A 24,711-nucleotide genomic window follows, 5' to 3' on the forward strand; every position below is an offset into this window, starting at 1 on the left:
TTTCTATCTCCCGTTATGTACTATGTTTATATATTCTGTTGTACTGCAGCAAGCAAGAATTGCATGTTCCTATCTGGGACACATGACAATAAAACACTCTTGACACGCAAAACTCCACTGCACAGATTGCACCCTAGGTCAGGATCGAACCTGGGTCTCTGGCGCTGTGAGGCAGCAGCTCTACCGGCTGAGCCACTGTGCCGCCATCGCTGCCTGATGCATACCGGGGACATTATTGAATGAATTGCATTGGGTTGTTATTGAGTGATGCAGAACCGGGATATGTCAGTGCAATAGAGACAAGAGATGAGAGACATGTTTGTCACATGCACCAACAGTGACATTTGTGGTCGCCATACGAATTTAAACATAAAATAAAAAATTACTGAGAATATCACCATAGGATGCACATCACGACTATATCACTATATGAGGCACACTGAGACTATTACTCAAGGATGTGGTTTGATTGGTATCACTATGAAGCTCACCACCAGGGATATCACACAATAAGCATCACACTGCAAGGATTAGTGAAGAATGTACACCAGGGATATGACTGGGAGACTGTGCATGCCTTGTGTTTCCTACTAGGCACATTAGATGCTGCGCACAGCTTCCAACGCATGCTAACAAACTGTTTCTGGAACAGGAATTGACATGAGCCTTAATAATAACCAGCCTTCCCTTAACTAACAATTCATCTTGCCATTTCTCTAATGCAATTTTTACAGTGAAAAATACAACCAGCTCTCGGGCACTGATTTGAATTTACAGTCAGAGAATCATAATCATTAGGCATGGAAACAGGCCCTTCAGCCCAACTTGCCCTCGCCAACCACAAGCCCCATTTACAAAATTCTCTGCCACAGAAGGTAGTTGAGGCCAGTTCATTGGCTATATTTAAGAGGGAGTTAGATGTGGCCCTTGTGGCTAAAGGGATCAGGGGGTATGGAGAGAAGGCAGGGATGGGATACTGAGTTGGATGATCAGCCATGATCATATCGAATGGCGGTGCAGGCTCGCAGGGCCGAATGGCCTACTCCTGCACCTATTTTCTATGTTTCTATGTTTCTATGTTACACTAGTTCCACCTGCCCGCATTTGGCCCATATCCCTCTAATTTCTTATAGAAACTTACAAAATTCTTAAGGGGTTGGACAGGCTAAATGCAGGAAGATTGTTCCCGATGTTGGAGAAGTCCAGAACAAGGGGTCACAGTTTAAGGATAAAGGGGAAATCTTTTAGGACTGAGATGAGAAAAAACATTTTTCACACAGAGAGTGGTGAATCTCTGGAATTCTCTGCCACAGAAGGTAGTTGAGGCCACAGTTCATTGGCTATATTTAAGAGGGAGTTAGATGTGGCACTTGTGGCTAAAGGGATCAGGGGGTATGGAGAGAAGGCAGATACAGGATACTGAGTTGGATGATCAGCCATGATCATATTGAATGGCGATGCAGGCTCGAAGGGCCGAATGGCCTACTCCTGCACCTATTTTCTATGTTTCTATGTAATCCTATCCTATCCAAGTACCTGTCCAATTTTCTTGGAATGACTTTTCTCATTTTTCAGCTGAGTGGCCATTGGTAAGTTGTCCACCGTACAAATTTAAATAAAGGCCAAAGATAGACACAGAATGCTGGGATAACTTAGCGGGGACAGGCAGCATCTCTGGAGGGAAGGAACGGGTGACGTTTTGGATCAAGACCCTTCTTCAGACTCCTAAGGCCGAGAGATTTTTTCAATCATCTCCTTTTTATTTAAAATCCCAAAGTTTATGGATCCAATTATCTTGTGGGTTATTCAGATCTATATGTGATTGCGGTAACTCAATTCCTTTATTTTTTTTTCACCGACTCATCAAAAATTAACCACACGCACAAATTTGCTTTGATGATTCAGCACATTTATCACAGGGAGTTTACACGTTTACACCTCCCCACCATCGAAGGGATCTATCGAAGTCGCTGCCCCAAAGAGGCAGCCAACATTATCAAAGACCCTCACCATCCTGGCCACACACTCATTTCACTATTGACATCAGGAAGAAGGTACAGGAGCCTGAAAACTGTAACATCCAGATTCAGGAACAGCTTCTTCCCCACAGCCGTCAGTCTATTAAACATGGCAACAAATAAGCTCTGAACTACTACAGATTATTATTTACATATGTTTATTTATTGAGTATGTGTGCATGTGTATATACACATACTGAACTATTTTCTTTTTTCTCTCTCCCGTTAGGTACTAAGTTTACATATTCTGTTGTGCTGCAGCAAGTAAGAATTTCACTGTCCTATCTGGGACACATGATAATGAAACTCTCTCGACTCTTTCCACTGACTGGATAGCACGCAGCAAAAAAACTTTGCACGTGACATTAATAATGAACCTAACTAAACTATCTGCCCGGAAGGTGCTGCCTAAGGAGAGCATATTAGTCACTACTAGTTTAATGACTGAAACCCGATATGGATTTGTTAAAGGCAAATGATGTTTGACTAATTTGACTGAGGGCTTTGGTGAGGTAATAGAGTCAGTGGGGGGAGGAAAGCACAGATAACATTGTGGGCATGGACTTCAAAAAGTTATTTAAAAATGCTAACAAAATGGAAGACCGTGACACCAAGGGGATTATGGTTCTACTGATGTGAAATTGGCCAGGGGAGCTGCAGGGGATTAATATTCTTTCCGACTGGAAGGAGGAATATGATGCCGCTCATCACGGACTGGGAAATAGAAGCACTTCGCTGTTTATTCTGTATTAATGATCTGGACTCAAGTGTGCATGGTACAATTTCAAAGCCTGAAAATGATACAACAGTAGTAAACAATAAGTGGGAATACAAATTTTGGGGGGGGGGGGGGGGAGTTAACTCAGAGATAAGATCAATTGGGGAGAGTAAGTGTGACAGGGGTATAACTGCGATCCAAATAGGGCCATTCTTCAAAGTGGGCAGAAGCGCATAAAAGCAGAAAGCCTTCAGGGTGAACGTAACACTGTGGAAGGGACAGTATAAGTTGGCGAAGCTATTTAAAATGCCTAAAACAATATGACAGCAGACACCAATTGCGAAAGCAAGCTCTATCAGTATTTGCAGTGCAGTGAGGTGAGACTTGAACCCTGAATCTCTGCGGAATGAGTCATAACAAAACTGATTTATTTTCCCAAACCAGTCCTCAGTTTGCAGGGATTCAGCTCACTAGGTGTATAATAAGCCGGGGAGTTGGCTGATTGTTTTTGCAACGTGATCGGGTCTATCAGCGTGCGTTTGGACAGGGGGTGGAGGCAGTTAGATCTGCACATTCATGATGGCGACTTCCTTTATATACCTCCCTCTCGTGAAAATCGATCATTCAATCAAAGGACAAAGGACATTTATTGTCACGTACACCAATTGGTGTAGTGAAATTTGAGTTGCCTTGTACATTATTTGAGCTGCCAATTACATTATTAATCGATCAGGAACATAATAGCTCAATGAATCTGACTCCCTCCAATAATTGGAAAATGATAAATTAGGTGTAAACATAGAATATTGGACAGTAAAGCACAGGAACAGGCCCTTCAGCCCACAAGGCCCCTGCCGTACATGTTACCAACTCTTATCCACTTTCCTCCATAGCCATGTGCCTATCCAAAGGTCTCTTAAATGCCATTATCATATCTGCCTCAACCACCACTCCCGGCCTACAACATACTCCAGGTACTCACCACCATTTGTGCAACATATTTGCCACACACATCTCCCTTGAACTTTGCCCCTCTCACCTTAAAGCCATGCCCTGCAGTATTTGATTTTTTTCCATCCTGGGAAAAAGGTTCTGACGGTCTGATGGTCTACCTCCTATAGTGTTACATACTCCCCGCAACCTCCGACATTAATCTAAGGCTGTCCCAACTCAATTGCAACTACACTCCTCTAATCCAGGCATTATTCTGGTAAACCTCCTTGGCACCCTAGCCAGAGTTCACACAGTCCTCCTACAATGGGGTGACCAGAACATCCCACAATACTCCAAATGCATCCTAACTAGTCCTATAATGATTTCATGACTTCCTAGCTCTTATATTCAGATTCAGGTTCAGATTCAACTTTAATTGTCATTGTCAGTGTACAGTACAGAGACAACGAAATGCAGTTAGCATCTCCCTGGAAGAGCGACATAGAATCGGATTCAATGCCCCAACCAATGAAAGCAAGCATACCATATGCTTTTCTTTGTTTAAGAAGGAACTGCAGATGCTGGAGAATCGAAGGTACACAAAAAAGCTGGAGAAACTCAGCGGGTGCAGCAGCATCTATGGAGCGAAGGAAATAGGCAACGTTTCGGGCCGAAACCCTTCTTCAGAATTTGCTTTTCTTTGCTACATTAACTACATGTGTTGTCGCTTTCAGGGCGTTATAGACTTGGACCCCAATGCTGTTGACTGTCATGCCAATAGTGTAAATATTTTTCCTTTATTTCCCCCCACAGATGCTGCCTGTCCTGCTGAGTTACTCCAGCTTTTTGTGTCGATCTTTGATATGGATTTGAATCTTGGTTTCAGGAAAAAGTTCAGTCCCATCTCCTAATGTTTCCCTGGACAGGGTTAATCCTGCTCCTTAGATTAAAATACCATCACTTCTCTCTGGTTATAAGAAGCAGGGTGGACTTCCACTGCCAGTTAAAACAAAATCTGAAGAAGGGTGCCGACCCTTAAACATCGCCCATCAATTCCCTCCACAGATACTGTCTGCCCCACTGAGTCACTCCAGCACTTTGTGTTTTACTCAAGATTCTAGCACCTGCAGTTCCTTGCGACTCCAAAATAAAAAACCTCAGCTTTCTTGTAGGAGCCAGAAACATCACAGTTCTCTGGCACAATTTCACCTTTACGGCCTCTCTAACCACAGCCGAAGTAATGCAGTCATTTGAACACCACCTCTGGCTGCTGCAGGATACCCCGGGCCACTTTCAAGCCAATTGGAGTAGTTATGGAGCCTGGGCACAGTGGTAGGGGAGTAAAATATATCGGCCAATTTCCTTGCTGCCAGCTCCCGTAAAACCCCAATGACAAGATAAAGCGCTGAAGTAATATTGAGTGGAGGGTAAATATTTGCACTGAGGATAGCCAGAATGTTTTAGGAAACGCACATCATTTAGCACAAGAACAAAACAACTTGTCACTGTGCAGATAAGATGCAAATCACAAATGGGCATGTTTGCCATTCAGAAGCCCTTGGGTGCATAAATGTATAAGGGACACACACAAAGGAACCTGCCAATTAATTCAACACTATAACTTGTCAGTAGGATGCAACATCCCATTTATTTCTATGGAAACTATTTCAAAATTATTCTACTCCTGTTTGCAAAGGGAGCACTAATGCACTGTTTTTATTCTTTGTTTCCATCCCTAGCTAATGAACATCCATAACTCTGATGTTGCTATGACTTCGCTGACGAGCAACAATGACCCATTGCATTGACAATGACTCTGCCTGAGCCCCTGGCTGCTCATGTTTATTTTTAACCAGTTGCAACTTCAAAGAGTAAAAGATGCACGCAAGTTAACCGGTAACACAATGGGGATTGCGTTGTGCTTCCAAAACTGAAAGACTAAAGAAAAACTAATCTGGAAGACAGACACAAAATGTGAAGTAACTCAAGATGCTAGCATCTGCAGTTCCAAAATAAAAATCTCAGCTTTCTTGTCCAGCCAGCAACTTCAGAGTTATCTGGTGCAATTTCACATTTACAGCCTCTGTAACGACAGCTGAAGAAATGCAGGCTACATCTCTGGAGAGGTGAAGGAAAGGGCGACGTTTCGGGTCGAGACAATTCTTCAGACTCCAACATTTTGCCCTGGCATTCCATTCATAAATTTTTCCACCAGCCTCTCCACAACTTCCTTTAAAAAAGTACTTCAAACTTCAAAAGTTCACTGACCAAACATTTGTTCACTAGTTCAAGTGCCCTAGTGTCTGTTATTGACCCGTAAACCTCCTGTGAAGCATCTTTGGGCATGTTGCTTTGCATCAATGTATGTTCTTCCTGTTACTGGTCAGGAGAAGGAAGTGAAGACCTTGTCATGTTGTCACTTGCGGGCGGAGCACCAGGGCAAATTCCTTGTATGTGAATATACTTGGCCTATAAACGTATTTATTCTTCTTCTTATAAGACATAGGGTAGAAGGGCCTGTTTCAGTGCTGTTTGACTTTATGACTCCAAGTGCAGTGATCAAAGGCAATATTGCGGTGAAAGACTCCGCAGTGATTACAATGTCCAAGTTTTTGTCAGTCTCGCTACCTGCTTCCACTACCTGCAACCTCCGGCAACCACCTGCAACCTCCGGGAACCGCACGGAAACCTTGGGTGGGGCGCAAAGTCTCCAGAGGCTTCTGTTCAGGTTTCCTAAGTGGTACAGGGGCATTAGGGTCCAATGTCAACAGAGGGCATTTGAGGAAACTAAAATTGGATGGGGAACATGTGTGGTTAACTTCGTACAAGAAGAGGAATTGGGAAGAAATGAAGGGAGATTAAGTTTAGGAGGCCCCATCGCAGAAGAGTCCACGTCACGGAAGTATCCTGAGCTAATTCTGCTACCACCATCATCTATTGCAACAAGTGATGGCTCCCACTGATTGTCGACGGAGCTTGCGTCCTTTTCAGGAGGGACGATGGCAGCATTTGTAACAAGATGGACACGAAAAGAAGAAGAAAAAGGTTTGCAAGACATCATAAAATAAATAGATGGCCCTTGAATACAAAAGACCAGAAGGACTGGCCACCAATCTATTTTTACACTGTACCAGAGGGATCAAACCCTGCTTATATCTGAAACTAATTTCAACTGTTCACTGTTTCACAAACTAATTAAACCTTGTCAGACAGAAAATTATGACAATAATTTTGAAAGGTTTTTTTAATCACACAAATGCCTACGGGGTCTTCACCTGCACTTATGTCAACAAAATAAACACGGAGTCACATCCGTTTACCTACCCTGTTCCGTGTGCCCTCGAGGCCACAGGAGCTGGGCAGCTGCCAACCTGTGAGTTGGATGCAGATAATTCACTTCTATGTATTATCTTTTATGTGTGGCATGGTGGCACAGAGGTAGAGTCGCTGCCTAACAACGTCACAGACCCGGGTTCGATCCTGACGACGGGTGCTGTCTGTGTGGAGTTTGTACGTTCTCCCCGTGACCTGTGTGGGTTTCCTCCCAGATAGAAACATAGAAAATAGGTGCAGGAGTAGAGGCCATTCAGCCCTTCGAGCCTGCACCGTTCGCCATTCAATATGATCAAGGCTGATCATCCAACTCAGTTTCCTGTACCTGCCTTCTCTCCATACCCCCTGATCCCTTTACCCACAAGGGCCACATCTAACTCTCTCTTAAATATAGCCAATGAACTGTGGCCTCAACTACCTTCTGTGGCAGAGAATTCCACAGATTCACCACTCTCTGTGTGAAAAATGTTTTCCTCATCTCGGTCCTAAAAGATTTCCCCTTTATCTTTAAACTGTGTGACCCCTTGTTCTGGACTTCCCCAACATCGGAAACAATATTGCGTTTCCTCCCACACTCCACAGGTTCACCCTCACACACCCTCCTTTGAGAGGACATGGTTACAAGACGTGGTGTCATAGTGGCACAGCTGTTAGAGTTGCTGCCTCACAGCATCAGAGGCCCAGGTTCGATCCTGACTTTGGGCGCTTTCTATGTGGAGTTTGTTCGTTCTCCCCATGACCACATGCATTTCCTCCGGGTGCTGAACTTTCCGCCCACAACCCAAACATGTGCAGGTTTGTCGGTTAATTGGCACTCTCTGTAAAGTGCCCCAGTGTGCAGATGCGGAGGTGGGATAACAAAACTGGCATGAATGGTGGTGTGAGTGTGGACTCGGTGGGCCGAACGACCCGTTTCCACGCTGTATCTCGAATGTCTAAAGCCCAACGTGTCGGAGTAGCTTACTGTATGAATAAGTAACCTACCATTTTCAGTAGAAGCTGGTTGTCCCTGAGTGCTCCGACCATCCCAACGAAGGAGACCACAAAGATGCTGACCCCCAGGAGTATCAGGATGACAGCGGGTGCCACGAAAAACCCTTCCAATGTTTTGTTCTGCTGCCTCTCCACCTCGGCGTAAATGCCAATGCAAATGATGAGCAATCCCAGCATCTGCGAGAAAACATGATCAGTTACATAATAATAATAATAGTATTTTATAATAAAAATATTTATTTATATAGCACTTTTAAACAAAATCACTTTGAACCAAAGTGCTTTACATAGATTGATCAAATTAATTGAATAGATTCAATGCCAATAAATTCATACAAAATAAAAAAAGAAAAAGAAAAAACGAAAAAGACACAGAACAGTTACAATCCCAGAGCAGTCAAATAGAAACAAAGTATATACTGCAACATCCAACAATCACTGGAGCAACTAGGCTGTGGCCCTGTCCCACTGTACGAGTTCATTCCAAGAGCTCTCCCGAGTTCTAAAAAAATCTAACTCGTGGTAAGCACGGAGAATGAACGTAGCGGGTACGTCGGAGCTCGGGGACATCTCTTAGCGGCTCGTAATGCTAACGGCAGGTACTCGGGAAGACTCGCTAACGGCAGGTAAGCTCGGGAAGACTCGTGAAGATTTTTCAACATGTTGAAAAATGTCCACGAGAGCCCCGAGTACCGACGAGCGGCCATTACCGTAAATCTCCGAGTTCGAATCGGGGCAAACTCGGGGAGAACTCTTGGAATGAACTCGTACTGTGGGACAGGGCTTTCACAGCGCCGGAGACCCAGGTTCGATCCTGACTACGGGAGCTGTCTGTATGGAGTTTGTACATTCTCCCCGTGACCCGTGTAGGTTTTCTCCAGCATCACCGGTTTTCCCCCCAAACTCCAGTTTGCAGGTTAATAGGCTTGGTAAAAATTGTAAATATTCCCCAGTGTGACAGATAGAGCAAATGTACGGGGCGATCGCTGGTTGGCGCGGACTCGATGGGCCGAAGGGCCTGTTTCCGCACTGTATCTCTAAACTATAAAAACCCGACACACAGTGGGTGGAGCAGCCTTTATTGGGGTGAAGGAATGTCCTCCTACAGATGATGCTCAGCCCACTGAGTTCCTCCAACCCATTGCTTGTTGCTTCAGATTCCAGCATCTGTAGTCAATCGTGCCAGAGAGAATGGTAACAGGATTACTAGTGAGAGGGGCAGTACAACAATCAAATGTTAGCGCAGTAGAGTGGAGCAAGTGTATATCAAGCATGAATTCGGTTTTTATAGAGCGTGCTGATCGCTGAAGTGTATTGAGCCCTGGGGCCAGCGGTTTCATTGGGGTGGGATGGGATTGGATGGCATTCAAAGATGCATTCACTAAATTTGACCACTCGAGTCAGTTCACTGAACCTGTGGGAAAATATCATCCTGTTTCAGGAACTTGGTTCTGAGCATTGACCTTCACATCTATGAATGCCGATGCCTATTCACCTGTAGACGCCTAAAACATCGCCTAAGTGGGACAGGGGCATTACGATGCCAAAGGCCAGTGTTTGATCCTGACTATGGGCGCTGTCTGTACGCAGTTTGTACATGTTCCTCGTGACCGTGTGGGTTTTCTCCGGGTGCTCCCACAGTCCAAAGGCGTGCAGGTCCCAATCCAAAACGTCACCTATCCTTTTTAGAAACATAGAAACATAGAAATTAGGTGCAGGAGTAGGCCATTCGGCCCTTCGAGCCTGCACCACCATTCAATATGATCATGGCTGATCATCCAACTCAGTATCCCGTACCTGCCTTCTCTCCATACCCCCTGATCCCCTTGGCCACAAGGGCCACATCTAACTCCCTCTTAAATATAGCCAATGAACTGTGCCTCAACTACCCTCTGTGGCAGAGAGTTCCAGAGATTCACCACTCTCTGTGTGAAAAAAAGTTCTTCTCATCTCGGTTTTAAAGGATTTCCCCCTTATCCTTAAGCTGTGACCCCTTGTCCTGGACTTCCCCAACATCGGGAACAATCTTCCTGCATCTAGCCTGTCCAACCCCTTAAGAATTTTGTAAGTTTCTATAAGATCCCCTCTCAATCTTCCAAATTCTAGAGAGTATAAACCAAGTCTATCCAGTCTTTCTTCATAAGACAGTCCTGACATCCCAGGAATCAGTCTGGTGAACCGTCTCTGCACTCCCTCTATGCACTCCCTCTATCTCCCCAGAGATAATAATAATAATAATATAATGATAATAATATATTTTATTGTCATTGCACATAGGTGCAACGAGATTTGGTCCGCAGCTTCCATGATAGGAACAGCTTTTTCAACACCATTACACTGCTGCTCGGAGTCCCGAAGCTAGCCATCCTTAGACTCTCCCACTTGTATACAGTTATCTGCCTATCTATCAGTTTTAATTCATCCACAATCCACACATTGTTAACCAGTATTTTTTTTAACTTTTATCGTATGCCAACTATGTATTTTTATTTTTACTTCTAGAATCTTGCACTGTGACTCTGACCAGGCGCTAAACTGAATTTCGTTGTACCTATACTTGTGCAGTGACAATAACATTGAAATGAATTGAATAGTCACTTAAACAACTATTAAAATTTAGATACCCCGAGAAACATGATCTATTTATTTATTTGTTTATTTAATTCTTTATTTCGAACAGAATAAAAGAATAAAAAGCAAGTGTGAAACAACATACAAAAAACAAAACAAGAATATTTATAAAATGGCATAAACAATATCTATAAGTAAATGAAATCATATGTGTCCGAAACGGAGCAGGAAGAAGCCAAAGTTTATTAAATCCCATCCCTTATTCAACTGCTTGTAATTATCTTATACACATTTAGCAGCTATATATACTGTACACCATATGTACACCAAATTATTTACATGTATACACTACACACAGTGGTGTCCATTGTGGTGGGATGATTTTTTGTCTGTAAGGTAATCCTGTTAGTCTGTGTCCAAGATGGCTGCCGTGAAGGGAGAGTGGACGCTGGAGCGCTTTAGTTGCCGCTGCTCTCTCTTCACATTGTGTTTTTGATTTTTGGACAGAATTCTGTTTTTAATTTGTGTTTCTGTGATGTCTTTATTATATTCTGATTATGTGTTTATATTTCCTGTTAACCTATGTAAGGTGTCCTTGAGATGTCTGAAAGGCGCCCAATAAATAAAGTGTATTATTATTATTATTAATCAAATATTTACAAAGCCATACAAAAAAAGAGAAAAAAAAAGAAAAAGCCCTCATATACTATACAGTATCTTAGTCATATATACAACACATCACCCTATAATCACCCTGCCCAATACAATCAGTATAGCAAATATCACACTCACAATCACCTATCCTCATCCCAATATCCTTTTAAAAAAGTGTTTTGTACATCTTGGTTTATACTCTCTAGAATTTAGAAGATTGAGAGGGGATCTTATAGAAACTTACAAAATTCTTAAGTGGTTGGACAGGCTAGATGCAGGAAGATTGTTCCCGATGTTGGGGAAGTCCAGGACAAGAGGGTCACAGCTTAAGGATAAGGGGGAAATCCTTTAAAACCAAGATGAGAAGAACTTTTTTCACACAGAGAGTGGTGAATCTCTGGAACTCTCTGCCACAGAAGGTGGTTGAGGCCACAGTTCATTGGCTATATTTAAGAGGGAGTTAGATGTGGCCCTTGTGGCTAAGGGGATCAGGGGGTATGGAGAGAAGGCAGGTACGGGATACTGAGTTGGATGATCAGCCATGATCATATTGAATGGCGGTGCAGGCTCGAAGAGCCGAATGGCCTTCTCCTGCACCTAATTTCTATGTTTCTAAGTTTCTATCTTTTTAAACTGAATTATGTTTGTGCTAAGTTTTATCTCCTGTTCCAGATTTTTTTAATTAAAAAAAAAAAAAAATGCTGCCCAGCCCGCTGAGTTACTCCAGCACTTTGTGTCTCTCTTCAGCACAAACCAGCATCTGCAGTTACTTTCCACAGGTGGGGTTCCCAGATAGGTGGATCTTTGGCTAGGGACGGTGTGATCCCTAGAGGCTTCTGCCTCATCATTTAATCATTAGGACTCTGTGGGATGAGAGAATGAATGGTTTCAAGCGAAATGGAGAACAGTAGGAGTTGGCTGACTGTACAAAGCAGAAGTGAGTGGTGGTGAGGTGAGTAAAGTCACATAAGGGCATTTAAAGAATACAACAGCAGGGACAATGGATGCATGGAGCTCGGCTGCCTTATGATGTTATCTGTTTCATATTTCCAATGTACTGTCTTTGCCCTCACCTAATGTTCACAACCTTGAAGGATGTTAAGTGTATGATTCACCAGCCTCAGCACATTTTCTTTGACGAACGGCAGATAATAACCATTGATTCAATGAATCATCTTCTTTAGATCCGCACCCATTCAATACAAGGGAGGCAACTCATCGACCGTAGAACCAAAGCTACTGAGCAGGTTCTGCCTCTGGCCCAACACTCTGAAAGATTCTCTCTTAACCTCCCTTCACCTACACCAAACCCAAACCAATTCGGAGCAGACGAGGGCATTCGATCCAATTTGAGATAGCTGCTGCCAAGACGGATGTGTACAGCAATTCGTTCTTCCCCCGCACAATTAAAGCGTGGAATAATCTCCACCCTACCATAGTTACCCAACAAGACGCAACTACATTTAAAGTAGCTCTTTCTTCCCAAGAACCCTTTCTGGCTGGTCCTCCCTCCACCACCTCCAGTTTAAATTCCATTTGGAATATTTTGGAGGACCAGGAAACCAAGAGATTTATGAGTGATCATTAAATATAGGCGAGGTGCTGGAAGATCAAACGATGTGCCTCTAGTCATAGAGTCTCTTTGGCCCAACTTGCCCACACCTGCCAACATGCCCCAGCTACACTAGTCCCACCTGCTTGCGTTTGGCCCACATCGCTCCAAACCTGTCCCATCTGACATCTACATTCAAGAAGGACTGCAGGGAAAAGGTTGGGAACTACAGGCCAGTGGGTTTAACATTTGTGGTCAGAAATGTACTGGAACATATTCTGAAGGATAGGATATACATGCATTTAGATAGACACCGGCTGATTAGGGATAGTCATGTACGTGGGAGGTTGTACCATGTGGGTTTCCTCTGGGTGCCCCAGTTCCATCCCACAGGCGTGCGGGTTTGTATGTTAACTAACCTCCACAAATCAGTATATAGGAAGGAACTGCAGATGCTGGTTTAAACCCGAAGATAGACACAAAACGCTGGAGTAACTCCATGGGACAGGCAGCATCTCTCCGAGACACTCCAGCATTTTGTGTATATATATCTTTTTTTCATATTAAAAACATGTGTATATAAACACACATAATGTATATATACACACACTGAACTTCTTTTGTTGGTTATTATCATGTTTGCAGACTACTGTTTGTACTGTGTACTGTGCATAGTGTACAGTGTAGTGTGTACAGTGTAGAAACATAGAAACATAGAAATTAGGTGCAGGAGTAGGCCATTCGGCCCTTCAAGCCTGCACCGCCATTCAATATGATCATGGCTGATCATCCAACTCAGTATCCCGTACCTGCCTTTGTAGTGTGTACTGTGTACAGTTTACAGTGTACAGTGTAGTGTGTACAGTGCAGTGTGTACAGTGTAGTGTGTACAGTGTGTACAGTGTGCAGTGTACTGTGTACAGTTTACAGTGTACAGTGTAGTGTGCACAGTTTACAGTGTAGTGTGTACAATGTGTACAGTGTGCAGTGTACTGTGTACAGTGCAGTGTGTACAGTGTAGTGTGTACAGTTTACAGTGTAGTGTGTACAGTGTGTACAGTGTAGTGTGTACTGGGTACAGTGTGCAGTGTAGTGTGTACAGTGCAGTGTGTACAGTGCAGTGCGTACAGTGCAGTGTGTACAGTGCAGTGTGTACAGTGCAGTGTGTACAGTGTAGTGTGTACAGTGTAGTGTGTACAGTGTAGTGTGTACAGTGTAGTGTGTACAGTGTACAGTGTAGTGTGTACAGTGTGCACAGTGCAGTGTGCACAGTGCAGTGTGTACAGTGTAGTGTGTACAGTGTAGTGTACAGTGCAGTGTGTACAGTGTAGTGTATACTGTGTAGTGTGTACAGTGTGCTGTGTAGTGTGTACCGTGTACAGTGTGTACAGTGCAGTGTGTACAGTGCAGTGTGTACAGTGTAGTGTGTACAGTTGCAAGTAAGAATGTCATAGTTTTATTTGGGACATATAACAATAAAACACCCTCGACTCACGTGCAGGGAATGGATGGAAACGTTAGATGACATAGAACTAGTGTGGACGGGTGATCGATGATGGATTCAGTGAAGCGAAGAGCTTGTCACATGCTGCATCTGTAAACTGAACTAAGTAGATGAGAGAAAAAGAATCGATGGCTGCAAAATGCTGGTTTAATTGCATTGATGCCAAAGATCTGTACTGAAAGCCCAGCAGCTGAACAGAGACCTCTGCTGCCCCTCTAAACAACACATATTCCTTTTGGTTAACTGATAGTTCACACTGGGAGAACGTTCTTTACACATTCCTGTGCAAATCAGCCTAGTTCCTTCCCGCACCATTCTCACACACGGCAGTTGCCGAACATCCCTTACAATCCCTTCACTCTGCACAAACTGCCCGAGATGACTTCACTTCTCCCTAACGAGGTTCATTAGTCTTTCTTGGCTTCACATCCTTTCCTCTGCTCAGAATTTACTTGACATCGATCATCCTCATTAAACAGCGTTTGTGTGCATGGCAAAAAAAGTAAATAGGACTGATTATTTCAGTGCAATCTCTGAAGCGCTCAATCTTAAGGCTGGAACATATTAAATGTGCTGCTGTTCAGTGGGAATCAAAACAAGTAACTGGCAACTCCCGGAGAGCCTTATCCCTGCAAGACTCATTCACGCTGCAGTAAATTGGGTAATTGCTGGCCCACAGTGAGTGTTCACTCTATTAAATTACAATTATGTTTGATATTCTTCATTAGAATCCTGTTGTTCACATTTCCCTCCATTAGTTGAGTGTGCAGAATCTTGGTTGGTCATCAGTTCTTGTTCATTGTGATAGTTCTTTGTGGATGAATTGAGGCATGGATGAGTTGAGAAGCAACTCATTTTTCTTCAAATGTGGGATCCATCGCAAGCCAATACAGGCCTCCAATGCTCTTCCTAAATCTCCCAATATCTAATTTCCTGTGCTGCCTGTCCAATGTTCTCTGTTCACTCCAATCTTTTCCCAAGGATAGAAACTAGAAACATTTAGGTGCCTTCGGCCTTTCGAGCCTACCGCCATCCAATATGATCATGGCTGATCATCCAACTCAGTTCCCGTACCTGCCTTCTCTCCATACCCCCTGATCCCCTTAGCCAACATCTAACTCCCTCTAAATATAGCCAATGAACTGGCCTCAGGATGTGGCAGAGAGTTCCAAGATTCACCACTCTCTGTGTGGTTCTTCTCATCTCGGTTTTAAAGAGTTCCCCTTAAAGCTGTGACCCCTTGTCCTGGATTCCCTAGGGAACAATCTACCTCCTTCCAACCCCTTAAGAATTTTGTAAGTTTCTATAAGATCCCCTCTCAATCTTCTAATTTCTAGAGAGTATAAACCAAGTCTATCCAGTCTTTCTTCATAAAACAGTCCTGACATCCAGGAATCAGTCTGGTGAACCTACTCTGCACTCCCTCTATGGCAATAATGTCCTTCCTCAGATTTGGAGACCAAAACAGTACACAATACTCCAGGTGTGGTCTCACCAAGACCGTGTACAACTGCAGTAGAACCTCCCTGCTCCTATACTCAAATCCTTTTGCAACGAAAGCTAACATACCATTCGCTTTCTTACTGCCACCTGCATGCCTACCTTCAATGACTGGTGTACCATGACACCCAGGTCTCGCTGCATCTTTTCCCAATCGGCTGACCAATCAGGATGTGAGGCAAAGGGGACAAGAGTGTAAAGAGTATAGACTACCCCCTTCACGAATGCATATAACAGATCCATTAGGCGTTATATGTCTTGCTGGTGAAAATGAGGAGACGGACTCTGAACTAAATGACTAAAACAGGACATTGACTGGGTATTTTTAATTGGCAGAGATGTATTCTTACCACTGGTTCACTTTAATGATTTAATTACATTATCGCAGAAAATGTCACAGTAAGCAGACACGGCAAGTGTAATGTGATTCTACTGAGATTCCTTATATTGATCACCCCACCATTACTAATGCCTCTGACAGAATTGACCCAAGCGCTGATTTTCATCAGACACTGCTGGAGATTGGAGATTTAAAGTGGACCCAGAACAGTGGCGCTGTTAGGCAGCACCACCCCGCATTTTCTGCCCATCTTCCTCTCAATATTCATTGGAATCAACATTCAACTCGACATTCATTCGATTTAGGAGATTGAAGGATGCATGACAGATATCAGATGGTGGGGCCAGCAGCTTGAAGGATTGCACACATTTTTGTCCCTCATTTATTCCCATGTTAATAATCAAAATACAAAAACTTCATAAAAAGTTATACACAAAGTACTGGAGGAACTCGAGGCAGCATCTGCGTAGAGAGTGGAGAGGCGGCACTCAGAGTTTTGCTCAAGGTTCCAGCAACCACTTTTTGTCTTCAAAGCAGTTACAACTGATGCTCAGGGTTCCGAAGGGTCTCGACCCAAAACGTCGCCTATTTCCTTCGCTCCGTAGATGCTGCCTCACCCGCTGAGTTTCTCCAGCATTTTTGTCTACAACTGATACTCATTCTATTTACTATCGAAGGTGGACGCAAAATGCTGGAGTATCTCAAGCTGAAGGGTCTCAACCCAAAACATCACCCATTCCTTCTCTCCAGAGTAACTGCCTGTCCTGCTGAGTTACTCCAGCATCTTCAATTCTTTCCTACATTGTTTACTATCAATTTCTTTCCATGAAGTGATGGTGGGTTTCAGGAACTTTATAAGAAAAATCTCCTGGGAAAAGAAGGTTAAGGGCCAAGTGTTGGTAAATAGACAATAGGTGCAGGAGTAGGCCATTTGGCCCTTCGAGCCTGCACCGCCATTCAATGTGATCATGGCTGATCATCCCCAATACATGCTAGAATTTAGAAGATTGAGGGGGGGATCTTATAGAAACTTACAAAATTCTTAAGGGATTGGACAGGCTAGATGCAGGAAGATTGTTCCCGATGTTGGGGAAGTCCAGAACAAGGGGTCACAGTTTAAGGATAAGGGGAAAATCATTTAGGACCGAGATGAGGAAAACATTTTTTACACAGAGAGTGGTGAATCTGTGGAATTCTCTGCCACTGAAGGTAGTTGAGGCCAGTTCATTGGCAATATTTAAGAGGGAGTTAGATGTGGCCCTTGTGGCTAAAGGGATCAGAGGGTATGGAGAGAAGGCAGGGATGGGATACTGAGTTGGATGATCAGCCATGATCATATCGAATGGCGGTGCAGGCACGAAGGGCCGAATGGCCTACTCCTGCACCTATTTTCTATGTTTCTAATCAGTAGCCCGTTCCCGTCTTCTCCCCATATCCCCTGACTCCGTTATTTTTAAGAGCCCTATCTAGCTCTCTCTTTAAAGCATCCAGAGAACCTGCCTCCACCGCCCTCTGAGGCAGAGAATTCCACGGACTCACCACTCTCTGTGAGAAAAAAGTGTTTCCTCATCTCCGTTCTAAATGGCTGGCCCCTTATTCTTAAACTGTGTGCGGCCCCTGGTTCTAGACTCCCCCCCCCCCCCCCCCCCCCCCACCACCCCCCCAACATCGGGAACATGTTTCCTGCCTCTAGCGTGTCCAAGCCCTTAACAATCTTATATGTTGCAAATGGGATTGGAGGTTGAGGGAGACTGTGGGCCGATGGGCTTGTTTCTGTGTTACTTGGATTTATGACTCCAAAGCATCGATTGGCCATTTTTAATTAGCAGAGGGGTTTTCTTGCAACTTGGTTTTTACTTTAATGAGTTCATTACATTGCTGGAGAAAGTGTCACCATCAGCAGACACAGTGAGCCTAATGTTCTTCTGCTATTCCTTTATTAATCACCTCACCAGCACTAAAACCTCTGACAGACTTCACCCAAGTACTAGACAGCTCCTCAAGCACAACCAATGCTTATTGTGCACAGCAGGAGACAGAAATCTAAAGTTGGCATGCTACCATGTTATTTTCTTGTTAGTTAAACATCACTGGCCATCTAAATTGCCTTACGATGCATTAACTACCGACTGTGGAATCTCAGCTCTTTAGTCTGAACATTCCTCACATCACAATTAAACTCTGCTATCTTCAAAGTGACACCACTGGAATGTGGGTGTTGCGGAGTTAGTCCTGTCCCAAAATGCCACCTATTCCTTTACACCAGAGATGCTGTCTGACCCACTGAGTTTAGAGATACAGCAGTGAAACAGGCCCTTCGGCCCACCAAGTCCGTACCGACCAGCGATCCCCGCACATTAACACTATCCTACACACATTATGACCAGTCCTTTAAATATTTATACCAAGCCAAATAACCTACAAACCTGTATGTCTTTGGAGTGTGGGAGGAAACTGAAGAGAGGGATAGACAGAGTTGACGTGGATAAGCTTTTCCCATTGAGAGTAGGGAGGATTCAAACAAGAGGACATGACTTGAGAATTAAGGGAGGGGTAACATGAGGGGGAACTTCTTTACTCAGAGAGTGGTAGCTGTGTGGAATGAGCTTCCAGTGGAAGTGGTGGAGGCAGGTTCAATTTTATAATTTAAAAATAAATTGGATAGGTATATGGACGGGAAAGGAATGGAGGGTTATGGTCTGAGTGCAGGTAGATGGGACTAGGGGAGAATATGTGTTCGGCACGGACTAGAAGGGCCGAGATGGCCTGTTTCCGTGCTGTAATTGTTGTATGGTTATATGGTTATCTCGGGGAAAAACCCACGCAGGTCATGGGGAGAACGCACAAACTCTGTACAGACAGTACCTGTGGTTGGGATCAAACCCGGGTCTCCAACGCTGCATTCGCGGTAAGGCAGCAACTCTACCACTGCGCCACCATGCCGCTTGTGCGAGAAAACCGAAGATGTCGGAGAAAACCCACGCGGTTAACGAGAGAACATACAAACACTGTACAGACCGTACAGACGGCATCCGATGTCGGGATCGAACCCGGGTCTCCGGCGTTGTGAGGCAGCAACTCCACCACTGTGCCACCCTCCACCGAGTAACCAGCAAGTTACTCCAGCGTTTTGTGACCATCTGGCATTAAGATTAGGGTGCAGAATGCCTGGTTAAAGAGGTGGACTTTAATTCAATTCAATTTTAACTTTAATGTCATCGCACAAATATAAGTATGAGTAAAACGAAATGCAGTTTTTCGTCAGTCCGTAGTAGTTGTGCATAAAGAAATTTAAAAAATAGAAAGAGAGAAGATACAGAATAATCAAAAAATACAAAATAATTAAACAGTGGGGACGGAGGGACCGTAGAAATCTATCGGCGGGGACTCCGAGTTCAGCAGTGTGATTGTGTTATTGTAGAAGCTGTTCCTCATCCTACTAGTACGTGACCTGAGGCTCCTGTACCACCTCCCTGATGGGAGGAGGGCAAACAGTCCATGGTTGTGGTGTGAGGGGTCTTTGATGATCTTCCCAGCCACTTCATTGAGCAGGAGAGATAAAGTATTCGACAATTATGTGCCACTGTCATCTTTAAATTATAAAACATACGAGCTCTTCATAAGGACCACTGTGAGGAAAAAGGATGCGAGTCTTACAACCCTTCTGCCAACCTCCTTCACACCGACCATGTTGCCATTTTCGCCTAGTCCCATTTGGGCAATATCCCTGTGACTCTTTCCAACCATATATGTGCCTGAGTAAGGATCTCGACCCAAAACATCACCTAGTCCTCTTCTTCAGAGCGAACGCTTTCATGCAAAAGGATTTGAGTATAGGAGCCAGCATTTTGCTCTATCTTCAGTTGTAAAGGGTCTTGGTGCAGACCCTCCAACATAGCCCCAATTTTGCTCGAAATCTGAGGATAGGACATTATTGCCAGTAGAGGGAGTGGGAGACGGTTCACCAACCTCTGATTCCTTGATGTCAGGAACTGTCCTATGAAGAAAGACTGATTAGACTTGCACATACTCTCTAGAATTTAGAAGATTGAGAGGGGCATCTGTGGAGAAACTTACAGAAGGAAAGGCAGATGGACAGGCTAATGCGGAAGATTGTTCCCGATGTTAGGAGAAACTCAGCGGGTGCAGGGTCACATCTAAGGATAAAGGGGAAAATCCTTTAAAACCGAGATGAGAAAACCCTTTTTCACACAGAGAGTGGTGAATCTCTGGAACTCTCTGCCACAGAGGGTAGTTGAGGCCAGTTCATTGGCTATATTTAAGAGGGAGTTAGATGTGGCCCTTGTGGCTAAGGGGATCAGGGGGTATGGAGAGAAGGCAGGTACGGGATACTGAGCTGGATGATCAGCCATGATCATATTGAATGGCGGTGCAGGCTCGAAGGGCCGAATGGCCTACTCCTGCACCTAATTTCTATGTTTCTATGTTTCAGAGACGCTGCCTGCCCCGCTGAGTTGCGCCAGCATTTTGCGTCTATCTTCAGCGTAAACCACCTTCTGCAGTTCCTCCAACATAGCCCCCAATTTCCTGCTCGACATTGGAAATAGTTACAGTGAGCAGTAGGCTTTTGGGGCACAACCTCATTCTTCTTTGATTGAGAAGGAACTGCAGATGCTGTCACAGATTAGACGGCACAAAAGTACCAGAGTAAGTCAGTGAGGCAGGCGGCATCTGTGGGAAGAGTTGAAGAAGGAACTGCAGATGCTGGAAAATCGAAGGTAGACAAAAGATCTGGAGAAACTCAGCGGGTGCAGCAGCATCTATGGAGCGAAGGAAATAGGCAACATTTCTGGGTCGAAACCCTTCTTCAGACTGAAGGAAATAGGCAACGTTTCTGGGCCGAAACTCTTCTTCAGACTGAAGGAAATAGGCAACGTTTCTGGGCCGAAACTCTTCTTCAGACTGAAGGAAATAGGCAACGTTTCGGGCCGAAACCCTTCCGGGTTTCGTCCCGAAACGTTGCCTATTTCCTTAGCTCCATAGATGCTGCTGCACCCGCTGAGTTTCTCCAGCATTTATGTCTACCCTCATTCATGTTTGTTTCTTTCCAATGCTAACAAGATATGCTTACACGTTGCTTGTCCCTCAACATCACATTCTCTTCAAGTTTGCTCCACGCCTTTGCTCTGGATTTTAGCTGATCTTATTATTTTTTGTTTTGTTTTGTTTTGGCAGGGCTGATTTTAATTGAGGATGCACTATCTGTCAGGCAGCGTGTTTGGAATCCTACAAATGACACATATCCCCTTCTCACCGATCTTTGATCGCGCTTTGTTCCGCTCAGATTTCATCTCCTCCACATACTCCAGGCATCTTTAAGAAGATTGCCGTTTCATCTTTGGCTCTGACATCCATCGGTTTCTATCTTCCTTGCTCCCCACCCACAAACCATCGGCAAGGATTCTGTTTGTTCTCGCTGCAGTTGCGAAGTACGGTGAAGTTTAACCGGGGAACCAGGGGAAGTGTCGGGGTGGGCGATGAGCGGAAGAGGAGGAGCAGGGACATGGGATAGTTATATGGACGAGAAAGGAATGGAGGGTTATGGTCTGAGCGCAGGTATATGGGACTAGGGGAGAATACGTGTTCGACACGGACTAGAAGGGTCGAGATGGCCTGTTTCCGTGCTGTAATTGTTATATGGTTATATGGGAGGAGTGGAAAAGGAAGACATTGTGAGACGTTCTCATGCCACAGGTGGCTGTGGAGGCCAAGTCAATGGACATTTTTACGGTGGAAATTGATAGATTCTTGATTATTATTATTATTTTTTTAATTTTATTAGAAGTACAATAATGTGGTACTATAGATACCTAATATATATTGACATGTTACATTTTATATACAACTTATTTTTTTTTTTTTAAAGCATTAAAAGAAAGAAAAGAAAGAGAAATAGAGAAGTGCGTGATACCGAACAGTGAGAAGAGGGGAAGGAGAAAAGAGAGAAAATAGAGAGAGAAAAAGAAGAGATAGAAAACAGGAGATTGAAGGAGAAATTGCTATTTATTATTCTTGACCACCCTTCACCCGATCCTGAAACAGTTATTGTCTACGATTATGTTGCATCCATATGCTTGTAATTCAGATTCAAGATTCAGATTCAATTTTAATTGTCATTGTCAGTGTACAGTACAGAGACAACGAAATGCATTTAGCATCTCCCTTGAAGAGCGACCTTAGCAAACGATTTGAATAAATAATAATAAGTGGGGGGGGGTCCTGGGAATCGGGGTGGGGGGGGGGGGGGGGGGGGGGGTGATTGGCAGTCACAGTCAGGTACGTTGTTGAGTAGAGTGACAGCCGCCGGAAAGAAGCTGTTCCTCGACCTGCTGGTTCGGCAACGGAGAGACCTGTAGCGCCTCCCGCGTAAGAAGTCGAGAAATGGAGACCAAATCAATAAGAATCCATTCTTGATTAGTATTGTTGCCTGAAGTTATGGGGTAGAAGGCAGGAGAATGGTTTTGAGAGGGAAAGCCATGATTGAACGGGGGAATACACTCGATGGGCCGAATGGCCTAACCCTGCTCCTATGACTTAGGAACCTATGATCTCGGAGGGCTCGGTATTCAGTCGGTTGCTTGCAGCGCTAGAGGAGCTACCTAAGAGCGGCAGAGACCCAGGTCCTTGTCTGCTTAATGTTTGTATGTTCTCTCTATGACTGCATGGGTTTTCTCTGGGTGGGCCAAAGGGCCCGTTTCCACGCTGAATCTATAAAGTCTACATTCTAGAGACTAGAGACTAGAGACTAAAGACTTGGCCGCGACTGACCAAAGTGATTAAGGACGTTTCCTCCGGTGTCAGCAGGAACTAACACATCTGGGAGATGAGCTACAACTCCCATTATTAACTCACAGAAAAAGCACATTAGGGAAGGTTCTGGATTGAGACAGCAATTAGAGGGAACGCTGTCAGCTCGATAGCCTGCACAAAGCATCACCCTGACACACTTCGCAACTGCCAGCGTGATCTTAGATTTATCACTGGACCTTCCATCCGTGATCAAAGACTTGTTTCAAAATCAATTCTGGCCCCTTGAACAGTCTGCAGCACACGGTGCCTTAAGCGTTCTCCCATCACCGGGATCGATCAAGCCTGTCTATCTCTTGGGAACCGCTCAGGAACACTGCAGCCCACGCTGTTAGTATTGGCTTATTATTGTCCAACGTACTGAGGTACAGTGAAAAGCTTTTGTTTGCTCACCAACTAACCAGTCTATGGCGCAGCGGTAGAGTTGCTGCCTTATGCCCCTGTCCCACTTAGGAAACCTGAACGGAAACCTCTGGAGACTTTGCGCCCCACCCAAGGTTTCCGTGCGGTTCCCGGAGGTTTTTGTCAGTCTCCCTACCTGCAACCTCCGGCAACCACCTGCAACCTCTGGCAACCACCTGCAACCTCCGGCAACCACACGGAAACCTTGGGTGGGGCGCAAAATCTCCAGAGGTTTCCGTTCAGGTTTCAGGCTAATGTAGGACAGGGGTACAGTATGGCAGGCTGAATGTTCATTAAAATTAGTGGGAATTGAAGAAGTAGGTGAACAGTCTGGGAATAATGTGCAAGTTCCCTTGGAATCTCATTAGTGCCTAAAGCATTTTAGTGTGCTGGCCTTTATAAATCAGAGCATTGAGTTAGAAGTTGGGATGTAATGTTAAAATTGTACAAGGCATAGGCCAATTTAGTATGTTGTCATTTGGTCCCCTAGGAAGGAGGTCCACGGTAGAGAGATATAAAGATTTACTAGAATGTTGCCATTTCAGCAACTAAGTTACAGAGTCCAGGTTGAACAATATAAATTTATTCTTTGGAGTCTGGGGTCTAAGGGGGGACTTGATAGAGGTTTTTAAAATGGCTGCAGACAGAGTTGACGTGGCTTTTCCCACTGAGAGTGCTGTTCAAACAAGCCATGACATGAGAATTACACACAAGTTTAGGGGTAACCCAGAACACAACTCATAGAGTGGTAGCGGTGTATAGCTTCCATAAACATCCATCACATTTAAAAATAAATTGCTGTGGAGGGTTATGGTCTGAGCGCAGGTATATGGGAAAAACTAGAGGTCGAATGGCCTTATCTTCCGTGCTGTACTTAGGAAATATTGGATGGAAGCTGCATACCAAATCTTGTTGCACCTCTGTGCAATGACAAAATATATTATTATTATTATTATTATTATTATGTTAGGGAATCAAGAACCAGAGGGCAAAGGTTTATGCGAGGAGAAAGATCATGAGGGAGTGAGGGCTCGGAAAGCAGGTCATTGAAGGGATAAAGGGCGTGTAAGGTATCTGGGGTCAGGAGAGATTGGACCAGGGATAGGATGTAGTCAGAGTACGTGAAGATTATTTCAGTGGGACAGAGGCAAGCAGAAACAATGGGCCTGATGCAGCTCTTGCCAGCAAAGCCCACATCACAGTACATAAATAATTGCATATAAATTAATTAATGATAAATAAATTAGCAAATGACAATTTCAATGTCTGATCACCGAGGTAACTTTGAGAGGATGCTGACACTTACATAATAAAAGTAGCAAGCAGACTGATCCATACTTTTCATTAAAACCGCTAAGAAACAAT

At 44.2% G+C, this 24,711-nt stretch overlaps 1 protein-coding gene across 3 annotated transcripts in view; it reads right to left on the bottom strand.

Annotated features, from left to right (window-relative positions):
• Window positions 1-24,711, bottom strand: part of zgc:110329 (uncharacterized protein LOC550500 homolog) — an 87,653-nt gene that overhangs the window by 57,438 nt on the left and 5,504 nt on the right. For all 3 annotated transcript variants that reach the window (XM_055662317.1, XM_055662318.1, XM_055662316.1), the window contains exon 2: window positions 7,987-8,172. In XM_055662317.1, coding sequence (XP_055518292.1) covers window positions 7,987-8,172 — 186 coding nt within the window. The remainder of the gene's footprint in view (window positions 1-7,986; window positions 8,173-24,711) is intronic.

Source organism: Leucoraja erinacea, chromosome 35 (genome assembly GCF_028641065.1).
Source record: "Leucoraja erinacea ecotype New England chromosome 35, Leri_hhj_1, whole genome shotgun sequence".
Classification (NCBI taxonomy): domain Eukaryota; kingdom Metazoa; phylum Chordata; class Chondrichthyes; order Rajiformes; family Rajidae; genus Leucoraja; species Leucoraja erinaceus.